Source organism: Vidua chalybeata, chromosome 4 (assembly GCF_026979565.1).
Source record: "Vidua chalybeata isolate OUT-0048 chromosome 4, bVidCha1 merged haplotype, whole genome shotgun sequence".
NCBI classification, from domain to species: Eukaryota; Metazoa; Chordata; class Aves; order Passeriformes; family Viduidae; genus Vidua; species Vidua chalybeata.
Window position 1 is genome coordinate 13973504 of NC_071533.1, and position 20407 is coordinate 13993910.

A 20407-nucleotide genomic window follows, 5' to 3' on the forward strand; every position below is an offset into this window, starting at 1 on the left:
AAGGGTTTAGCATGAAAAGTGTTTACATGCTGTTGCTTCCTAGTAGTAATTTGAGGGGAGGGTCAGTGCAAGGCCATTCACCTTTAGTTTGTCCATGCTTTGGACTTTGCAAGATTTTGCCTAATTATACTTTAGGCCTGCCACATTTTTTTCCTAACTTCTGTTCCTCTCTCCCTTCCCCTCTCCTTTTTCCATTTGTAATTCCAGCAAGTATTTTATACTCCTGATGCCAGCTGTAAGAGTGATATGCTGAAGGGAAACTTATCTCAGATGCAGTGCCCACCAGTTAGTTTTAGGGGGTTAATTATTTCATGTCCTCTGTACCACACTAAAATCAAATTATTGTAATCTGGTTTAGGATTTATGTATTAGCATGGAAAGGTTAAGTATTTTCACAGTTAGTATCTGTAACTCCATCATGCATACATTTAAATATCTAATTTTAGCAAACCATGCTGTTGTTCCACCTGCTTCACTATATTCACACTGGATGTTGTGAAATCTGATAGTGCCTTTTCATCTAAATTGGCTTCTCACTGTGTCTTGGTCATCAGAAAGGCAGAAGTTGCACTTTCCCCTGCATCTCATCCTTGTCCAATTTATTTTTTTTTTTTCCTCCTCGGGTCACCTACCAGTCTAATGCTTCTGCCAAGATCTGCTTCTTAACGTGTTGAATCTGCAATTATTTCTTGTGGGTTTTTACTTTTTTTTTTCTCTCTGTCAACTTCTGTTTTTTTCTCTAGCCTGCTCAGCAGACTAGTGCTGCAATCCCATCACTCCAACCATTATCTGTCTCTATCCCTTTATTGTTTAAAGAACAAAAAAAAAGAAAAAGAAAATAAAATATTTTACAGTTCAAAGTCTCTTGAACTTGTATTAGCATTAGTTTTGGAAGGGTGGTGCAGCTAGGAAGGAAAAAAAAAAAAAAAACCAAACCAAACCAAACCAAAACAAAACAAAACAAAAAAAAAAAAAAAAAAAAAAAAAACAAAAAAACAAGCCTAGAGAAGATTATTTGCCTAAAATGTAGGATTAAAAAAACTTAACCAAGTCAGAAAGTTTAAAAAAAAACCAAAACAACCACACAACATTTTCTTACTACTAATCATATTTCTGTTTCTCCCCCACTCCCAATTGCTCTGCGAATTTGTAATTCACTGCTTCCAAAGGTTCTTCAAACTTGTTCTACTGGTTTTCAGAAGCAGACAGACTTGTTTTTCTAAGCTCTTAAGCACACTAACTGAATTTATTTAATTTTTAATTTCGCTCCTGCAAAGAACCCCGAGATGCTCCCAAATCAATCACTCAATTGTATCCTATGGATATATTCAGTGTGTACTCCACAATGCTGTAATTACCTTGTGTACAAAACCATATAGAGCCGTGCTAAAATGAAGGCACTGTTTAGCAACCGTAAAGACCTTGATCCCTGATGGAAAAGTGCCTTATCATAACTAATGCAGCCAGCTGCAAGGGGAGCAACTTTTCATAAAAATCCTTCCTTTGTTCTATCATAGACAAAATAAAGGAGGAGAGCGGTTGCTTTGTTGTCATGGGTGGAAGGGGCTTCAATAAGGGCCTCGTAAAGGTGTCCTGGTGCAAGATCCACCCCGTTTTCTTCCATATCAAAGTTATCCTGGAGGACCTTCTACCCTGGTTTCTTCCATATTAAGGTCCCTGGTTCCAAAGGTTTGTAGGGATCCACAAACTGTAAAGCTCAAGGGTCGCTTTAACGGTCTAAGGGAAGGATGTGGGATGCCCCTTGGAGCTCTCACAGTCTTGGAAACATGATATTTGGACCTGTGTATCCCCGCAGGCAAGGTGGGAAAGGTGGAAAAGGTTCAGAATTGCTGCTACGATCTGGGGAGGCTGTCAGGGTAATTAATGGGAACTCTGTCTGAAACGGGCCAGTCCGGGGCACAAGGACAAAAGGCAGCGAGAAGACCACGCTCTGAGGTCCGTGCTTGGTTCAGGAAGACGACTCAAACAAGGTGTTAAATGCGAGGGCCCGTGCCAGCCCCGTGGGGAGAAGGGCTCGCCTCCAGCGAGGACCTTTTCCGCCCAAGTTTCGCGGCCGCGGAGCGGGGCCGGGACGGCGCTCCGAGCCCGCGGCGGGAGGCGCGGCCGCCCCCTGCAGGGCCGCGCCGGGAGGCGCTGCGGGAGCGGCCGGGACGGAGGCGGCCCCGGGGCCGGCACAAAGCCCGGGGCGGCGGCGAGGGGCACCGCCCGTCTCCCTCCGCTTCGCACTACTTCGCCCCAGATGTCCCCGCCGCCGGAGGGGAAGGGGGGCGGGCCGAGGCGGGGCCGGGGCGGGCGGAGCGGGGAGCGAGGGAGGCGCCGAGCAGGGAGAGCACCGGGCGGGCTGAGGCAGCCGCGGAGCGGGGTGGCCGCGGCCCTGGCACGGCGGCGCCCGGGGGCGGGAGCCCAGGGGCCGGGCGGAGGAAGAGGAGGGGCGCGGACAGTGGCGAGAGGGGCCGTCTGGAAGAGCTGCCGCGCCGAGGCGGCGACGGAGGTGAGCAAGCGGCGGGAGGAGGCCCCTGCCCGGGAGGGGCTGACACCGGCGCCAGGGCTGGGGGGTCCCTGCCGGGCGCGGAGCGGGTGCCCGGGTGCCCGTGCGGAGCCGGGTGGGTGCGCGGCGGAGGGCGGCGGGCACAGGGCATGCGGCGCCGCGCCGGGGAACAGAGGCAGAGGGCTGGGACGCTCCCCAGCTGCTCGGGGGATTCCCCGGAGGGAGGTGGTCGCGCTGCCAGGCGACTCCGAGCCGTGCCTGCGTGGCCGTGCCCGGGCGGGCAGGGCGCGGGGCTGAAGCCCGGCCCGGGCTCAGGCGGCGGTTCGGGGTGCGCGGGTGTCGCGCAGGGCACGGGGCGGTGGCGCGGGGTGTCACGCCGTGACCCCGGGGCTGCCGGGCGCCGCTGCCGCGAACAAAGAAGCGTGCGGGGAGCAGCGCTGCCCTGCAACACGAACTCCCGAAAACGCTCGCAGCCGGCAGGAGGAAAATGGGCTGAGGAGAGGATTCGGTGATGAAGCCTCGCTAGGAGGAGTGTTTCTAGGATGGAAGGATATATTCGTTTCTCCTCGGGAGAAAATGAAAGACTTGCTGTGGTTTTGAGGCCACTGTCATATCTGCTCATTGTTTATTGTTGGGGATTTTTTTTTGCATGTGGCTAATCACGCCTGGTAACAACAATTTTTCTTTAAATCGGCTCTCTTTATTAATTCAACAGTATTAGGAAGAATAAGGAATAAGAGCCCTTGACTTTGGTCTTTGTTGTCTGCGTTTGCAGCTGACTGAATTATGACTTGCATGTAGGGTTAAAAGTGCTGTTTCCTTTATTTCAGAGCTCTAGGGGAAGATGTTGTCTCTTCTGACGTCTTGCGATTGAGATACCTGAGAACAGGTTCAGTAAGAATCAAGTTCCTGAAGAAGACACTACGAATGTATTGAAATAAGAAGCTGTAAATATTTTTTTCCCCCCTGTTGCTTGTACTGCATAAGGAACCGTAATGTGAAGCGCTTCTCAGGCACTCTCCCAGATGTATGAAGTCTGCAAAGCTCGCTGGCCAGACTGGCTGCTTTAGTCAGTGGTACTTGCCACATTTGTGGTGTGTATATAGTACTCTGAAGAGAAATCACATTTTTTATGAAATTCCCAGAAGGAACATTTTATTATGTACAGCTTTTTCTGTATGTATATCCAGAGAGATTAATGCCTAGAGTTGAAAGGCGTTTAGTATACACTGCAAAGTTGGCTTTCCCTCAACTTTTCCAGATGTATTGTCTCCCCTGTACACTGGGAGCACACACAACTGCCTGAACCACAGATGCAGCCATGGAGCTGCGTGAACTTGTGAGCCACACCAGAAGCCTCGCTGAGGGCTGGTCCCAGCCACCGCTGCACGATGTCAGCTGAGCTGTGATTTTGCCGTGCTGATCCCAGCACAGCACACAGATGGAGTGACACTCCTGCACAGGAGAGGCTGCTGAGTTTTACCAGGAAGGGTGACCGGTTGCTGTCACCTCTGTCAAGTTCTGCGTGCAAGATCGTCCTGTGCTGGATGAACGTGCGTCTCCCCGCTCCTGAGATGTTGAATATGTGCTGCAGCTTATGACACATCCAAGAGAAGAAGCTTTATAAAATGGCTCAAACCAGCTTGCTGCAGGGAAAGCAGTTTTACTGTAGGGAGTGGGTTTTCCACAAGCTTCAGCACTGCCTCCAGGAGAAAGCGAGCTGCGGTGGCAGTGCTGCCAACAAACCATCTCTTGTAGCGAATCCTGGGAATAACACCAGTGTTGTCTCTGGGAAAGGAGCTGCCTGGGGTGTGTTGTTGGTAGGAGGGCCCGGCAGTGGGAAGACAGCCCTCTGCACTGAGTTACTGTGGCCAAGCTCACCTGCAAACCTACAAAGAGGCTTACATCGCCAGGCCCTGGCCTTCCATTTTTGCAGGGCCCAGGACTCTGACACACTCTGTGTTGGAGGCTTTATTAGAGGTTTAGTCACACAAATATGCCGCAGTGGACTGATCCAGGGATATGAGGACAAACTAAGAGATCCTGCTATTCAAAGTCTCTTGCAGCCCGGGGAATGTGAGAGGAACCCTGCTGAAGCATTTAAAAGGTAAAAACAAATTAAAAAAAAAAAAAAAAAGCCCTGTTGAAAACAAACCCAAAATAAAACAAACAAGAAAAATCTGCTATTTAGGTCTTTCTTCCAGTGAGCCTAAGATGCAGATAGTTTAAAACGTGTTTGTTTCATGGCTTGTTATCTCTGTCAGAGCATGCAGACTTACCATGGAAAAATCTAACTTTGTCGTTATAGTTGACATAAATAAATATTTACTTTTAAAACAAAGTTTATTATTAATAGTGAATTTATTTACATTTGTATGTTAGTACCTTCAGATGTAACTGGGTGTTTTGGAAAGACTTGAAAGTAATTGACTTCAGAGTGGAAAATATCTGGTCCATGGTGTCTATGTGCCATAAAGGTAGGGCAGTTGTCCTTCACAGACCTGAAAGAGACCTTACAGGACCCTTGGAAAGGCTTCCAGTAACGTGCTCTGTCTAAGAGGAAACTGGGCTAATGGACCTCTGGGTCTGATCCAGCACATCGGTTTTATGTTTGTCTAAAAATATGTGGTAGGAAAATGTCAATTAACTCCTTGTGTTACTTCTCACAATATGCACAGATTGTGTCAAATCTTTACTGCTGCTGCTTCTTCTGTAAGTACTTCAAAGTGTTGATGGGATCAGAAATTGATTGAGAAATTGATCAGAAATTGATCACCCTGCCCCTTAAGAGGTTTATCAGCTGTCTAAGCTGAATGGAAAAGAAACAGGATTTTTTTACTAGTGTTGCCTAACAAACTATAGTCTCCTGAGTATATCACTGATAATTCTGTTTCTGTGAGGATAAGGGTATATGAAAGGATAAATTATATGTGTATAAGTGTATATCCATAGATATTCTTAAAACAATGTACGGTCTTGAGCACAGCCTGTGTCAGCATGTGTCTGTTGGTCTTTATTCCTTTGGGTCACAATGTAGGAAAATCATGAAGGGTAAGGCTTGTCTTCATCAACAGAGCTTCAGATGAATGTGTTGCCAATATAAAACTTCTCTGGAATATTGGTTAAACTGAATATTTTTTTTTTTTTTTGGTACTGTGTAGTGGGGTAACTTTTTGTGGTACTTGAGGGTTTATTGCCTGTTTCCAGCATAAAATTCCTCCCCTCTATTTTTTCTTTCCTGCCTACCACTATTGTGGAGACAAGTCCCGAGGTTGAACTGTAGTGCTTGCTCTCATTGCCATGGTGGTGTGAAAGAGCCTTCTAGTTCTGGTGGCTGTTACGTCCTTGCCTGCTGAATAAACAGGATGCATGTCTACATTGTTCTCAGTGTAGTGTCTTAAAACAAATAGTCTAAACCGAGACTAGCTCTGGATTTTTTCTTTCTGCTAAGTGAATATGCAACTTCTAACAGTGATTAGGGTCCTAATTTCAGAGGTACTAAGCCCTCTTAAATTCTAATGAATAAAAACTGGGTGCAATTAAGTGTCTATAAATGGAATATCAGACTGGCCATGTAGCTTCAGGCAGTCTTTTAAAATCATGAAAGTGGATTAATCTGGTGCATAAGAGCCTGTTTGTGTTTAAAAGTCTATTACAGGGAAATCTGACTAATTTAGTACACACAAGTTCTCAGTAAGAGCTGGAATCCTTCCTCTGTTCTAAAAGTGATTGCCTTACTGTACAGAACAGGAGCTAGGTAAATGTCTTTAGACAAAAATGCAATCTAGAAATATAAAATATAATACAGATTTGTTTAGACTGATTTTTATAAACACAGGGTTTAATGATGGGCTGTTTTGAGTAGGTCAGTATATGCGGTTCTTGGTTTTGTACTGGAAAAATAAAATGGGCACAACATGCAGCAATAGTCTTTTCCTTCTCAAATTTTGCAGCACTGATTGTGAACTCCTGTTATTACACTAAAAATACTTACGGGATAGTACAGCAGCTTCAGTCAGTCAAGGAGATTTTTCTTTTTGTCCTTCATCTATTCCCTTGCTCCCACTTATCCTGATCTCCTGCTCTCAAAAGCAGCTGTGGTGGCTAGTCTTCGTTCTCCTGTTTCAAATTTAAGGGAGATGAGGTGTTGGAGACAAGGTGCTGTGCTGGGAATATAAGTTTTCAGCACTGTGGCAGGGGACCAGGAGGTGGCTGTTGACAGCAGCACCAGGAGCTTGTTCTGCTGGGTGATACAATCTCTGTCCACAAACAAGATGCACTTGCCCCCCCCCTTCCCACCATCAGACGCCTCAATCATTTGTTTAATTGAACCTTTGCTAGTGTATAAACCGTGCAAGGAAGGTTTTAACAAAATTAAAATTTAGGATGTTCTGTGGTTTCTGAGTCTTGCCACTGAGCACTTGGATCCTCTGCTCCGGTGTGTTTAGAGTTTATGTTAAAAAGGTTGTTGTTAAACAACCTGTTTATGTTAAAAAGGAGGTTGTTGTAATGTGAAATGAGTTCTAGGAAGACTTACTAATCAGATGATTGCATCTCTCATTGTGTAGAGGCACTGAAGAAGCACAAAGTGCTTTGTCTCAATGCTCCATCGATTTCTGCCTTATTTTAGATTATTCAGTAGAAGAGGAGAAAGATTTTTCTTTAAAGACACTGTCAAATTTTTGCTCTGCTTTTCACAGCTGCTCCAGACCCAGCCGTGTATTCATGGCCTAAAATGGAAAGACTTCTCTTCATAAGTGCTAAACAAGATGATACCACTCTATTTTTGTGCTAATTGTCCTGGAAATACTGAGAAAGAAAAGCTTCTTAATGTCTGGTAACATGCTAGTTTATAAACAATGTAAAGTTTGTTAGTTAAAATGGTGACATGTTTTCCTGAAGGATGTTTTTTAAATAGATTTTCAGCAGTCCTGATGGTCATAGTGCTACATGTGCAAGCAATGACCCTCAAGAGTTAAGACGGTTCTCACACTGTTTAAATATCTCCTCTGTAAAACTTCTTATGCATTTATAAGCTTTAAATGCCCTAAAATTCTTTTGGGGCAGATCTTGAAGTTTTGAAGAACCATAAAGGCTGAATTATACAAATGCATTTAGCATTTTGAATTTGTTGCTGCACTGACAGCTGAGAGAAAGAACAGCTACTTACAGCACTTTTCTTATCAGGCACTTGGTGGTGGAGCACAAAAGCAGCTTAAAATGTGAGGGAGAGTACTGAACCCTCACACTCAAATTTTCAGTGAAAGTACAGCAGAAGGGAAGGAAAAGATGTTATAGACATCAGAAGTTAAGAAATTACGTGATAAACAAAGAATTTAATTCAAAATTAGGCTATTCTTCCCTATTGATACAAAAAGGTTAAATTCTGAATAACCCAAATTTTGTAATGTTATCTCTAAGGTTGTTTTGGTTTTCCTGCAGCAAGTTTATGCTTCCAGTGATTTGGTAGGAATACAGGCAGATACCACTTATCCAAGGCCATGAGGGCCTAGAGCAACTCTGATATAAGCTGTGGATAATGCTGAAATTTGTGTAAACCAGGCTGTAGAAAGGCATTTCCCTTATGTTCCTGGTTTATGTTTTCCAGACAGAGGAGATGACATTAAACACCTTCAGACAGTAGGGAAAAACACATAATTCCCATGGGTTGTGCTGCAGTTGGGATTATTGGTGGGAGGCTGAGCTTGCTTCGTTCACAGCCCAGAGAGTGCCTGTCACTAGGAGTGTGGGCATGGTTTACCCTGCAGAGCTGATTCTTTTTTGCACCATTGCTCTTGAGTTTGAAAGATAGCCAAGACCAAAGCTCCTGGGATAGAGAATTAAGAGGTAGAAGGTATTAAATAACATCATGTTTTTAAAGTTCCACCAAACTCACCTTTATTGTGTCTTGGTCTGGTACAAACTTAAACCAAACTTTGAATTTTGTTTGGGTGTGTTGCTGCAATTAATAAATTACCAAAAAATGGTGGATTTTCCCATCTCCCAGCAGGTTGGTGCAGGTGGAGCTGCATTGCTCTCACTCACAGGTGAAGTTTCTTTCCAGCTTCTGGGTGTCTTTTCAAGGAACTTCAAATCTTGTGAGACTTTTCACATCCTTATTTTTCACATACTGAATTTGGGTCAACAGTGTCCAAGTGTTTTTTTGCTTGTGAAATATCCTAATTTTATTACTAAAGTATTTCTCATACAGCTACTTTAATGTTAGAGGGTCTGAGTGACTTTTATCGGGAAAAAGAATGAAGCTGTGAATTCAGATTTCCACTTACTGCATTGCTAAAGTTGCATTCCCCATTCCCATGCAAGGAGATTTCCCTGATCAGCAGAGACCCAAAACCTCCAGAAATTTAAAAGAAATAAAGCCACAAAACCTAAACCAGAAAGAGCTGCTGAACAAATCTATTGCTCTTTAAGAACTTCTTAGACATTGTCTCAAGCTGATGTTACATCCTCTTTACCAAAAGTGAATGTAGGGAAGCGGTACCCCAGAGCTTAAGTTTTTTGGTTTTTTTTGGTTTTTTTTGGTTTTTTTTTTTTTTTAATGTCAGCATCAAAAGATGTTTATTTTCTTTCTGTTTCCTCCAGAAAGGACACCAGATTCTATGCATGCTGGTGCTAAATTCAGTGCAGTGGTTCCTTTTGTGCAGATTCCCAGACTATCAGAGCTTTTCTTCTGTTTCTAACTCCTCATCTCTGCATATTTGCCTTGTGATTTAATGTAGGCAATAATGTTAAGTGATGTAAAAGGCCAAACAGTTTTACAGTTCTCTAGAATATGCAAATACCTGTAGACTTGAGTGTAAGAGGTGTGAGAGGTCATGTAAGGTTCTCTGCTGACTGCAAGTTTGAAGCAGGGGTTTATTTTGTTTAAATTTGAAAGCCTTGTATGAGTTGTGTGAGTCACTCCCTTGGAAAGCGTTAAACTGCAGCAGGGCTTGTGCCAGTTGCTGTTATCTATGTAAAGTTCCTTCTGCCTGCTTGGAAACTCCAAAGGATTGAGCCTCTGGTGTTCTGTCTTTGGCAATGTAATGGAAAGCTCTTAAAGGGCAGAATTCAGAGGAAAAACCTCTGACTGTCAGCCAGAGCAAACAAGCATTTCCTTCCCGCAGCCCTTCACCTGTATTGCCTTTCCACGTTACTAAGTTTTTTATCTTTTTCTTCCCTCTTCCCTCAAGAGTGGTGTATCATGAGAAAGTTGCAAATTGTAGGTGATAGAGTTTTTACTCCTATCTAAATGATACGGGGTAAGAAGCTTTATTTCAAGTTCTGGAATCTTTGTCTGACAATGTAGAAAAACAGTGATTTGTTCAGCAAACCTTCTGTGACTTTTGTCCAGGGACTTTCAATCTGCAGTACTGAAATGTATTTTCCTGCTTAGATGAAGGAAAAGATTTAGACACTGAGTTGTAAACGATGGCAGATGAAGTGTGAAGAAGCTGTTCATTTTTAGAACTCCTTGTACCATCTTTGAAGTCAGTAATATAATTAAAATTATAATGGATTGTGTAGGCTTTATTGAGCAATTAACTAGTGAGCTTTTTGCTGGTTTGGAGTAGCCTATTCTTAATTGCAAAAATCTGAGTGCATTTTGGAGTAAATTTGAGATGAATTAGGAGTATCCTGACTTTAATGGGTTTTGATATTGCACCCTACAAACTTGGGAGTTTTCCTTGCTAGTGAATTAACCATGGTATGTGCTTCTACTGCAGTTTGCAGCACCCAAGTTCCAAGACTGCTGTGAAAAGGTGAGAGGCAGCACATTGGAGACAGTTGAAGATACCTGAGCTTGGGCTACTGGAAACCCAAAAGCTGCTGGGATTTCTAGCAATTTACTCTAGAGGACATTAGTAATTCAGTATTAATCTTTCATAGATGATAAATGACTCATTTTTTCTCACCCAGGTCTCAGACTGTCTGGGAGTGATCTACTTCTTTCTCTCTAATCTACTTCCTTCTGGAAAGGGCTGCTACAGAGCCCTTCCCTCTGCTTCCAGAGCTTCAGTACAACCTTGGGAGCTGTAGCTCTCCAGTGGTTGCAAGAAGGGGATGAGGATATAGGTTTTGTCAGACTCCTTTAATTTCGTAGAGCTATAAATGGTAGAAAAAAAGGCAAGGACTAACTGTATCCTGTTTCATGCAAAGAAGGATCTGAATGCATAAAAAATTAATTTACAAGACCCTTTAAAGAAGTAAGTTGTTAAACCTCCAGTGTTTTTGTTATACATTTACCACATGTAAAGTTCAAATGTGCAATTGACTGATTTCAACCTTGAGAAGGTTGGAAGGGGAGCTCAGAAAAATCAAGTCCAGCATCTCCTTCACCAGACAGAAAAAACTGAAGATGCTGGCTTCATCTGCTCTTATGCTTCACAGTTCGTCTAGAAAAAAAAAAAATTCATATGTTACACTGAGTTGGTTTCTTCTTGCTATAAACTAAGTTTTTTGCTACTCAGGGTGTTCTCCAGAGACATGGAGAATAAATTCATTCTTTCCTTTTTTGTGACAGCCTTTTACGTCTTTAAATACAGCTTTATTCTCTTTCATCTCAGCCTGAAATTCACTAATTCATTTTGTTAATGTGTCCTCAGAGGTCATGCCTAAGAATGTGGCATTAAAAAAATCCCTTACCTAAATAAAAGGGTTCGGTTTCTAAAGGGAATTCTTCTTACCAATGTTTTAGATGTGTAAATAGGCAACATTCTACTTTGGTACTTTCCCAGATTTTTGTCCATTCCTACATTGTTCACTTATGCTTGACTAGAATCCTGAAGCTAGATGGGCCCTAGCTCAGAAGAGCTTGATCTGGTAGAAGATTGATTTCTCCTTTTAGTAGTTTTCAGTTAAGAACAATCTCATTACAGTTAAAAGCAAATTGTTTTGGTTATCTGTGATTCATTTAATACTCAACAATGATGGAGGCAAGATACCAACTGAAAATCATACCAATTTATGGGTGAGATGAGAAACTATTTCTGTAAGAGCATGCCACGAAAGGGTTAAAAAGAATCTGCCAACTCAGCCTGTCTTTCCAGTGGACTTGCAGCAGGTAAATTTGCTTTTGTGAGAGCATCTTGACTCTGCTGGAGCTTCTGAGTATTTATGTGTAACTGGGCCTTTAGACTTTTAACTGGTGCTGGGTTTCATAGGAAACACTGTGTTCTGGTGTTCTCCAGACCATTAGAACTGTTGAGAGTTGCCTGAAGCTTAAGTACTTCGTGGCATGTTTCTCTTTAGGCTTTTCCCTTAAATCTGCGGAGTTAACGGGTCACATAGCAGCAGTCAGTGTTTCTGCAAGAGCAAGCTGTATGTTCCTCTTTCATTGTATGGAAGCACAGCCTACAGACTGAACATAATACCGTTTAAGGTTTTAACCTTTTCAGATTAAATTACCATAAGAAAGTTTTCCCGAGGCATTTTAATAATGACAACTTACATAGACCTTTTTGTCTTCTACTTCTATAGGCATTAACATTTTGGCTTTAATCAGTGTGGCTCAGACTTAAACCTTACAGGTTTTCCTATAAGCTATTTAGTTAGGTGGACCTTCATTCTTGTTAATTATTTCCCTTCCCTTCATTTTTCTGTGCACATGTTCATAGCTTGTGCAAGGGTTTAGGTTTCTTTTCCTGTCTTCTTTTTCAATGAAAAAATAAAAAGGATTTGGTGGATTGTGAAGTAGAAAGGATGTAGTGTGTCTTATATACTGGGAGAAGATAGTATTGAAATACTGCCTCCTGAAAGCCATGACTTGAAGAGGTTTCAGTTTCTTGAGTGTGATGATGAGTACAATACTCTGGGAATGGTGAGAAATCTTCTGCCTTTGTCCAGGAGCAGGAGTGTTTTCCATAGTTAATGGAAAGACATTTTGTGATTGAAGAATGACTGCTGAAAAAGAAATAATTGGGCCAAAAAGGCAAGAAAATAATTACATTGACCCAAGGGTTGAGTTGTACAGAGGTGTTCAAAGGTATTGAAGAGCAGGTGCCAGAAAGAATAGAGGTGGGTAGGTTCCTGGTCTGCTTGTGACATCAAAATGTGAGAAGATAGCATGAAAAAAAGAACTGAAAATGAGATCACGAAAAGAAGGCAACTGGGGAAAACTGCATAATGAAGAAGTAAAAGGGGCAAAACAATTGCTATCAAATTTTTCTCTCTGTCATGTTTGCAGATACCTTCACACAGAGTGAGGGCCGTGCAGGCAGGTAGAACGCCATCAGACTTTTGGGCTCAGTTGTGGATGCTGCTGTTTAAATTGATGGGAATGAGAGGAAGGATGAAATAAAGGATCATATGTGAGTGGACTTTGAGTCCACAGACCACCAGCAGTGTCTTTTCCTTGGGTTTTTTTCTTTGTCATGTCCTAATAAGAGGTGGTAGTGCATATGTGAAGAAGGGGAGGTGGGCACCTACCTGGCTGTGCATAAGATGCAAGTTGTGTGCTACAGATCTGTGATATCTTAGAACATGAGAGAAGGAAGGGGCCCTGGCAGCACCTTATTTAAGGTTATTTGCAGCATCATGGAGTTGTCCTGGAAGAAGGAGAGCACTGTTCAGAAGTTCTAGGTTGGTTAAGGAAAATACCAGCAGTGTAGAGATGACAGTAACAGGCAGGTAGGAATGAACCTCAGGAGGAAAAACTGTTCAGAATGGGATTACAGCATGATCTCCATCTTAGAGCAATTAATTGACAAGGCTTGGTTTAACTACATTAGCTCTCCTGCAGCGATAGTGAGCATGACACACTAAGCTGTCTATCCTTTTTCTATGCTTTCCTGGAGTAGAGTTCAGCAGGACATTAGAAAAAAGCTCAGTTTGTAGGTAAAGTGAAGCTGATCCATGCTAAGAGAAATAGTGTCCTGTAGGATTTTGGATTACCTTAAATGATCAAAGTCTTAACAGATGGAAACGTCAGCAGCACAACACCAAATCATTCTGTGTTTCTATACTTTTTTTTGTTAATACCTTCTTTAATTTTAAATTGTGGTTTTCATCCACAGTAAACAATTTGTGTATGAATAATTGGACGGGAGGAAGAGGAAGTTGTAGTTTCTGTCACTTGTTCTATTGTAGCTAAGGCTAATAAATATGAGGCTACAAAAGCAGTTCCAAAGCTAAACACAACAGTACAGTAAGATTATAGAATCAGGTTTACAGTGCTAACCTACAGTGTTTTTTCAGAGTAAATTATGGTGACAATACAGAAAGCATCAATTGGAGCTTTACAGGCAAAACAGAAAAAACTGTATCTGTTTGGGGCTGGGGATGAAAAAACCCAAACCACAAGGTAACTGATAAGGCCCCAGAGTGATGCATGAGGAACGTGTGCTGTGAATCGTGCTTTGGGGAGTATGGGAGAATAATTTTGAATGGGACTCACGAAAGCTGCTCCATCTGTTGCCTCTTCAACTAAGTGCAATAAACATTAGGATAGTCCATTCTACTAAGATGGAAAATAAGATGGATAAAGATATGTGCTAACAAACAGAGTAGGAAAGCTGTCTTAAGTGTGCTTGACTAGGAAGGTAAATTCTCAACAGCTTTTCATCTGGTATTTGTGCAGAGGATTTTCTCAAAATGAGGTTGGGCAGTATAATCCTGCAATCAGTTCAGCAGTGGAAGTGTGAGGTGCTTTATGATGGTGTGCAAGACATGACACAGGCAGGTGTGGAACAACTTCATTAGGGAATGATCAAGATTGTAAAATATCAGCTGTTGTTTGGCCTGGTTCTTCCAGGCTGGCAGTTCAAGAGCCCTCTGTTCTGAAGGAGCAGCTTACTGCTGAAACAGCCACTACAGCTCTTCTTCCTGCTTTCCAATCAGTAAAGTTGGGTTTTTCCCCCCTTTGGAATGCATGGGACAAATCTAATTAATTTGAGGGTCGTCAGACTGAACTGCAGTAGTGATGGTGGCTCTTTTATTGTGTGTATTAATCTGCTGTATTCTCTTTTATGGTCATGGAATAATAGAACATAATAAACAAGCATATAGCCTGACAACAGTCACAAAATTGAATTTATTCAGTGCAGTTTTCTACTTACCTCATCTGGGAGTTTTTAGGTTTCTTTTTGTGATTAGCAGTTCTCTCATGACAGCAAATGCAATCATATACCTGGAAAGAAATATCTGTTCCTTCAGTTGTGTTTATGCACTGCATAAATAGAAACAGAAAAAATAAAGGGATTTTTGTCTATTTCCAAAACGCAGAAGAATACCTACAAATTCAAATGCCTGTAAAGTTACAAGAATTTCAACTGTTGTGTACTAATGTGTTCAGATGACACTGCTTATAGAAGTTACATTTTTGTTTAACAAAGAAATATTAGTTTTGCTATGACTAGGGAATCAGGTAGTTAATAAGGAAAGCTGAAAAGACTGAATGTTTGTATTTGTGTATATATATATATATTTCACTTGCTGTACCTTTGATTTCATAAATGATTTAAAACTAACCTTGTGATTTTGATACATTCTGTTGCATATCTAAACTTGTTCATTTTCTTATTGTGGTGTCCCACTCTTACATGTTGAATTTCAGCCACAGGCTTTTGAATATTTGCAAAGTAAGTTATCCTAAATTTACATGTATGCAAAATAAGGCGAAGTATAGGCAATTCTCTCATTTCTACTAATGATAGTTTTCAGTAAGTCTGATTTGATGCTTTTATCTCATGCATTTGATCGAAAGCCTACGTTCTTTGACACCTCCTACTTTTTTTTAAAAAGAGAGAGATGCATTTGCAGGAAAAAAATACCATTGAGAACTTAACTGATGCTTAATAGAAAGAGAAACATTGATTTTTGACCGTAAATAAAGAGCTTTAAAGCAAAACCTGGTGGATGATAAATTCCAGGAATAAATCTAAATAATAGCAACTTAGACAGCAGCTCAAAAACGGGATGGAGAAGGAGAGGGAAAATAGGCTTAGTCATGTAGGTCATGGGACAGACAAGAAGATAAGTCAGGGAGTAATCAAATGCCTTAGTTGTCTTTATACTAATGGAAAAAAGGTAAGGGGTGAACAAGCAGAACTGGAAATTTTAGTGTACAGTCAAGATTGAGTTCGGTGCTCTAAAAGATCTGTCAGGATAACTTGTGTAACAGGTATGTTTTTTAAAAAAAGTAGCTTGTTTTGTGCATAATATGCTTGCTTGTAGGTCCAGAATAAAGTAAAGAAATTAAAGCCACAGGAAAATCTGAATAAAATACATATATCACGTGTGGTGATAGCCCTACACGTGGGATTTTACTTCAAGGTTTTTTGGTATGCCTGATCTTCCATGGACTGTAAATCAAACTACCTACCAACTACCTATCAGACCATCTTGTGTGTCTAAGAGTTTACCTGCTTTGTCCAAGTAACTAAGAGAGATTCTCTCACCTCAAAACCATGTCTTTTGTAAAATTACAAGTGCTTTACCCTACCAAAGCAGCAAGCTCAAGTAAGCTAAGCTGCTTTAAGATAACAAGTGTTGTCATCCATGGCATAGAACTTGGATGATAATGTCTGTGGAGTTAAAAATTTGAATAACAAATAGGAGATAAACATCAGCTGGGAGGGCGTGATACAAGGAGTCTGCCAGTGACCATGCTTCTGATATCAAAGAGGAGAGAATAGCTAGTAGGGAGACATAAATTAGCTTCAGTCAGATTGGAAAAAATCAGCTGAGGAAGTGAAAGAAATCTTTTGGATATAGTGACTATGAAATGATCTTAAATGCATGTGTTGGGTTAATGGTTGGACTCAAAGGTCTTTTCCACCCTAAATGATTCTATGATTCTTTCCTTAGAAGGGGAGGAAGAAGAAAGACAAACTAAAAAAGATGGAGATGTTCACCATCTCAGAGGATTTATGAGTAAGATCTGATGAAGACAAGTATATGAAAGAAAGGAATTGGCTGGGAAGAGCACTGAGGTCTTAAAGCACTGTATTAAATGTCTGGTTCAGTGGAACTGAGCTCCTCATAGCTCACATGGTTGAACTCTAGGAGGAAGGTGGCAGAAAGAAAGTAGAACAGTCAGTAAATGTGAAAGTGAAAGAGTAATGTAAAAATGAGAGCCAGACTGCAAGTTCAAGGTGCGTTGATCGTGTTTCCTGTGAGGTATGTTTCACAAGAAGTAACTACATATGTTAGCAGAAAAAAGACAATATCCACCAAGTGTTGGTCTGCTATTCCTTGGGGAGAAAAAACTGATAGCAGTAGGAAAGCTAAAATTTCAATGCTCCTGTATATTGCCATTTCTTTAAAAGCAGTCATTTTGCAGTCAGCTAACATAATTAAAAGTAGCAAGAAATAGGTAAGATCAAAGAGAAATACAGCCCAGGCCAAAAACCTCAAACAGATATCCAACATAGAATAGGTGAGATGTTCTCAAACTGTTTCTGATTGTTTTCAAAGCACAGGTTATCTTTATCAGGATTGCTGAAAATTCAGAGTTGAAAGAAAAATGTGTGTATTTAGTGCCTTGATTTAAAACTGATATAAAAGGTGTGGGGAATTAGAAGTGTGTCAAGATGAAAAATGCCAGAAGATATAATCAATCAGACAGACTATTTGCAGACAGCTGGGAGATAACAAAGAGGTGAAAAGCAACTAACATGGTATGACATGGTTTGGTTTTGATAAATTTAATCTAGTGTCTGTTTGGAAGAGTCACAGGACTTGTGGATAAGAGATAACCATAAATGCCATCTTGACTGCTTTGCTTACAGGAGACTGGTGCAAACAGGCCATGTGCAAGGTAGGACTATATTTGACTACATGGAATAAGACGTTGGCAACTGTACATAATTATCAGTACACCACTTTCAAACTGACACAGCACATCAAGTTGGTTTCATAGGTGTCTATCCTGTGGGTTTTTTTTTTCTTTTCAACCTGTTCCTTAACTCTGTGAGGTGACTGAAGAGAAATGGTTATAAATTTTGGGTACTATTGGCTTCCTTGTTATGACCCTGGTGTTATCTGTGGGGCAGAAGTTATAGGGCAGGAAGTACAATGTTTGAATTGCAGGAAAGCAGGTAAAGGTTAGACGCAGGAAGGGAAGGAGAAAACTTCCCATTTTGAAGAATATTGAAGCACTGGAATGGATTGCTTAGGGAGATAGTATTGATTTGTGGAAATCTTCAGGAATGCCTAGGCTTGTATGTCAGGGTGGCAGATGTAGAGCTGATCATGCTAAAGGTGGGGAAGTGGACTAGGTGACCTCTCCATCACTAAAACAGAAGTGTAAGAGTTTGTTTTGAATACATTGCACTTTTTTTTATATTACATGTTTGGGGAAAAATCTTTTCATTGCCTTGTGTACTCTGTACTCTTCCCCTCTTTGCCTTTGGGGACACAGATTTTTGTATGTCAGACTCAGAGTAATTTAGAATACATTTTATGTGTTAGGACATACGGCAATTATATTCAATTTAAAATAGTCAGCCTGCTCCTGGTAGCATTGTGAATGGTTTTCAGCCACAGTTGTCTGTCCTTTATAATAGCCAAGTTGTTTGCTAACTGTTTTGGGCAATCCACTATTACACCAAAATATTTGCTCTTAAGGTTTCTATTTTTCGAGGTTTCAAGTAAATCCACGAGTAGATCCGCTGGCAGTGCTTTGTAGGCAGAAATCACCTCTGTATTTGTGTGAGACTGTAGGAGGGCTCTAATCAATACCCAGGGTCCAGCATGGCCTGTTGCTGTGGGACCAGTGGCGCTGGTTGCACCATAAGCTCTGCTTTTGTCTGGCCTGATGCCCTAGAGCTGGCTTTTGTGCTCTCCTGGTGGGGCTGCAAGTCTGCCTTACAATTGCAGATAAAATCCAGGTTGCTACAAGACATTGCAAAATCAGGTATTGAGTTGCACAAGACTTGCCTGCTGTTTCTAATTCACCACTTCTGAAAAGGCCAGACCCTCGATTTACATCTGTGTACTTCACCTAGAGCTTTCCCAATGTGTGATTCTCAGGGTGGGTTTTGTTTTGTTTGTTTGTTTTCCTCTTCTGCTTTCTGCGCCTTCCTTCATAGGATTAACCATGGTTGGTTAGAATTGTTAGAGCCGGTTTGTCTTCCTGTGCAGCCTGCAAATAAATAATTTACTAGAAACAATAATCTGTATTATACTGTAGCCCAGGAGTGTGCCTTAATTCCAGTATTACACTTAGTCAGAAAGTCATAATCAGCTGCAGTGCACTTTATCTTGTTGAGAAAATACAGAACAAGCACCTTGATAACCAGATCAGATCTGTCAGTGTGTACACAGGTGTGCACACATCCAACTGGGTCACTTCACTTTTGCCTAACGGGTTATATTTTTCAGCTTTTTAAAGTGTGGAATTGTTCTGTGCTTTGCAGCCCTCGTATTTCATAAATATTCCCAGTTATTTAAGGGTCCCGTGTGTCTGTTTTTCTGGATGTTTTTACCAGTATGAGCAGCTGGGCAAATTAGTAAGAAGTAAAGGCCTGTATTCCACATGTATATAGTGCCAAGAATTGGGGTGGTGATATACAGAAAGCAGCTATTTATTTGATCATTAATTTCCCTTTTAATTATTAGCCAGAATGCATTATAAGGCAGGTAAATAAACTGTTTACTGTAAGTCATCCATAAGACATAAATGCCTTGTCACAGGACAAAATAAAACTCACTCCTCTACAAACAGTGCTACAAGCAATTTGTAAAGATGCTCTGGTTTTTCTTTCTGTGTGAATACAGCTGCTAAAAGTACTTGGAAAGAGGGTAATATTTCATCAGCTGAAGAGCAGGAATTGTCAATTTTATTAGAAGTTAAATTCATCTTTTCTTTTTTTATTGCAACCTGTGCCCCAAATGCAGTTTGGAAAACAAAAGAGAAAAATGCAGCTATTGGTGTAAGTCTGTTTTTGCTGAAGCTTCTAACAGTCTTTAACAGCTTTATCTTCACTGGCTCCATGCTTTTAAATGCAAATTGAGAACTGGGGGTGGTGGGGACAGACAGCTTTAATGGATTATACTCCATGCTAACCAACCCCTGGATTATTACAATATACAAATGAACATGTGTCTCTAAGCATAGGAGAAGTGAGCTCTGGTGTTTGCAGTCACTTGTGAGAATTTCTCAAGTAGGGATGATTAAAAATACTTGGAGTTTAGCATTTTGTTTTCTGAGGCATTTAGAAGCTCTTAGTTTACTCCATGAGCAGTGGAAGTAGTGAAAACCCTATTGTATAGATTTGTGCCCTTGGGTACCTCTGTCCTTAGCTGTCCTGCAATGGCCTGAGCTCCCCTCTGTGGTGTCTGTACAAGATAATTCCTTCCCCTTTCTCTGGCATGCAGCTTCTCCAGCTCTTAACTGCCCTACAGAGCCTTCTCCTTCCCAGCAGTGGGCTGGGCACAGCAGAGCTTCTGCTGCATCTCATTTAGAGGCAGCAGCATCAAGTTTCCCCTTAGTGGCTAGGATTTTTGCTGGGTCTCAGTGTGTGATTTTTTAGGCAAAAATCCCACTGCTTCTGTGTTGCTGGCAAAAATTACTACAACATTATGTAAATATAGCTGATTTACAGTCTCACTGTGCACTTTATTTTCAGTTTTTTGCCGATACAACATAAATGGAAGTAAGCGTCTTAAAAATCACATTTTAAAAGGCTGTGATATATCATGTTGTGAGCCACTTACAAGAAGAAAGATGCTTGTTTGCTTTCCTGAAGATTGAGATGAGTGCTTGGAGAATTATCTTGTTATACACTAGATATTGTTAAACTCTTTATATATAAATACATAATCACAAAGACATTGATCCTATACATATATATATATAGGCATATATTCCTGATCAATATGCAGGGTTTAGGAATATGACAAATAGCTGGTGAATTTCCTCAAGGAATCTGGTGTAGAAACGTGGGAAAAAGCAGG

General features: G+C 41.2%; 1 protein-coding gene across 1 annotated transcript in view; it reads left to right on the forward strand.

Annotated features, from left to right (window-relative positions):
- The first annotated feature begins 2394 nt into the window (after nt 1–2394).
- The window catches only part of ANKRD50 (ankyrin repeat domain containing 50), a 40085-nt gene continuing 22072 nt past the window's right edge, over nt 2395–20407 (forward strand). Inside the window, exons 1-2 of the mRNA XM_053941107.1 lie at nt 2395–2512; nt 3340–4616. Of these exons, the coding sequence (XP_053797082.1) occupies nt 4138–4616 (479 nt within the window). The 5' untranslated portion in view covers nt 2395–2512; nt 3340–4137. The remainder of the gene's footprint in view (nt 2513–3339; nt 4617–20407) is intronic.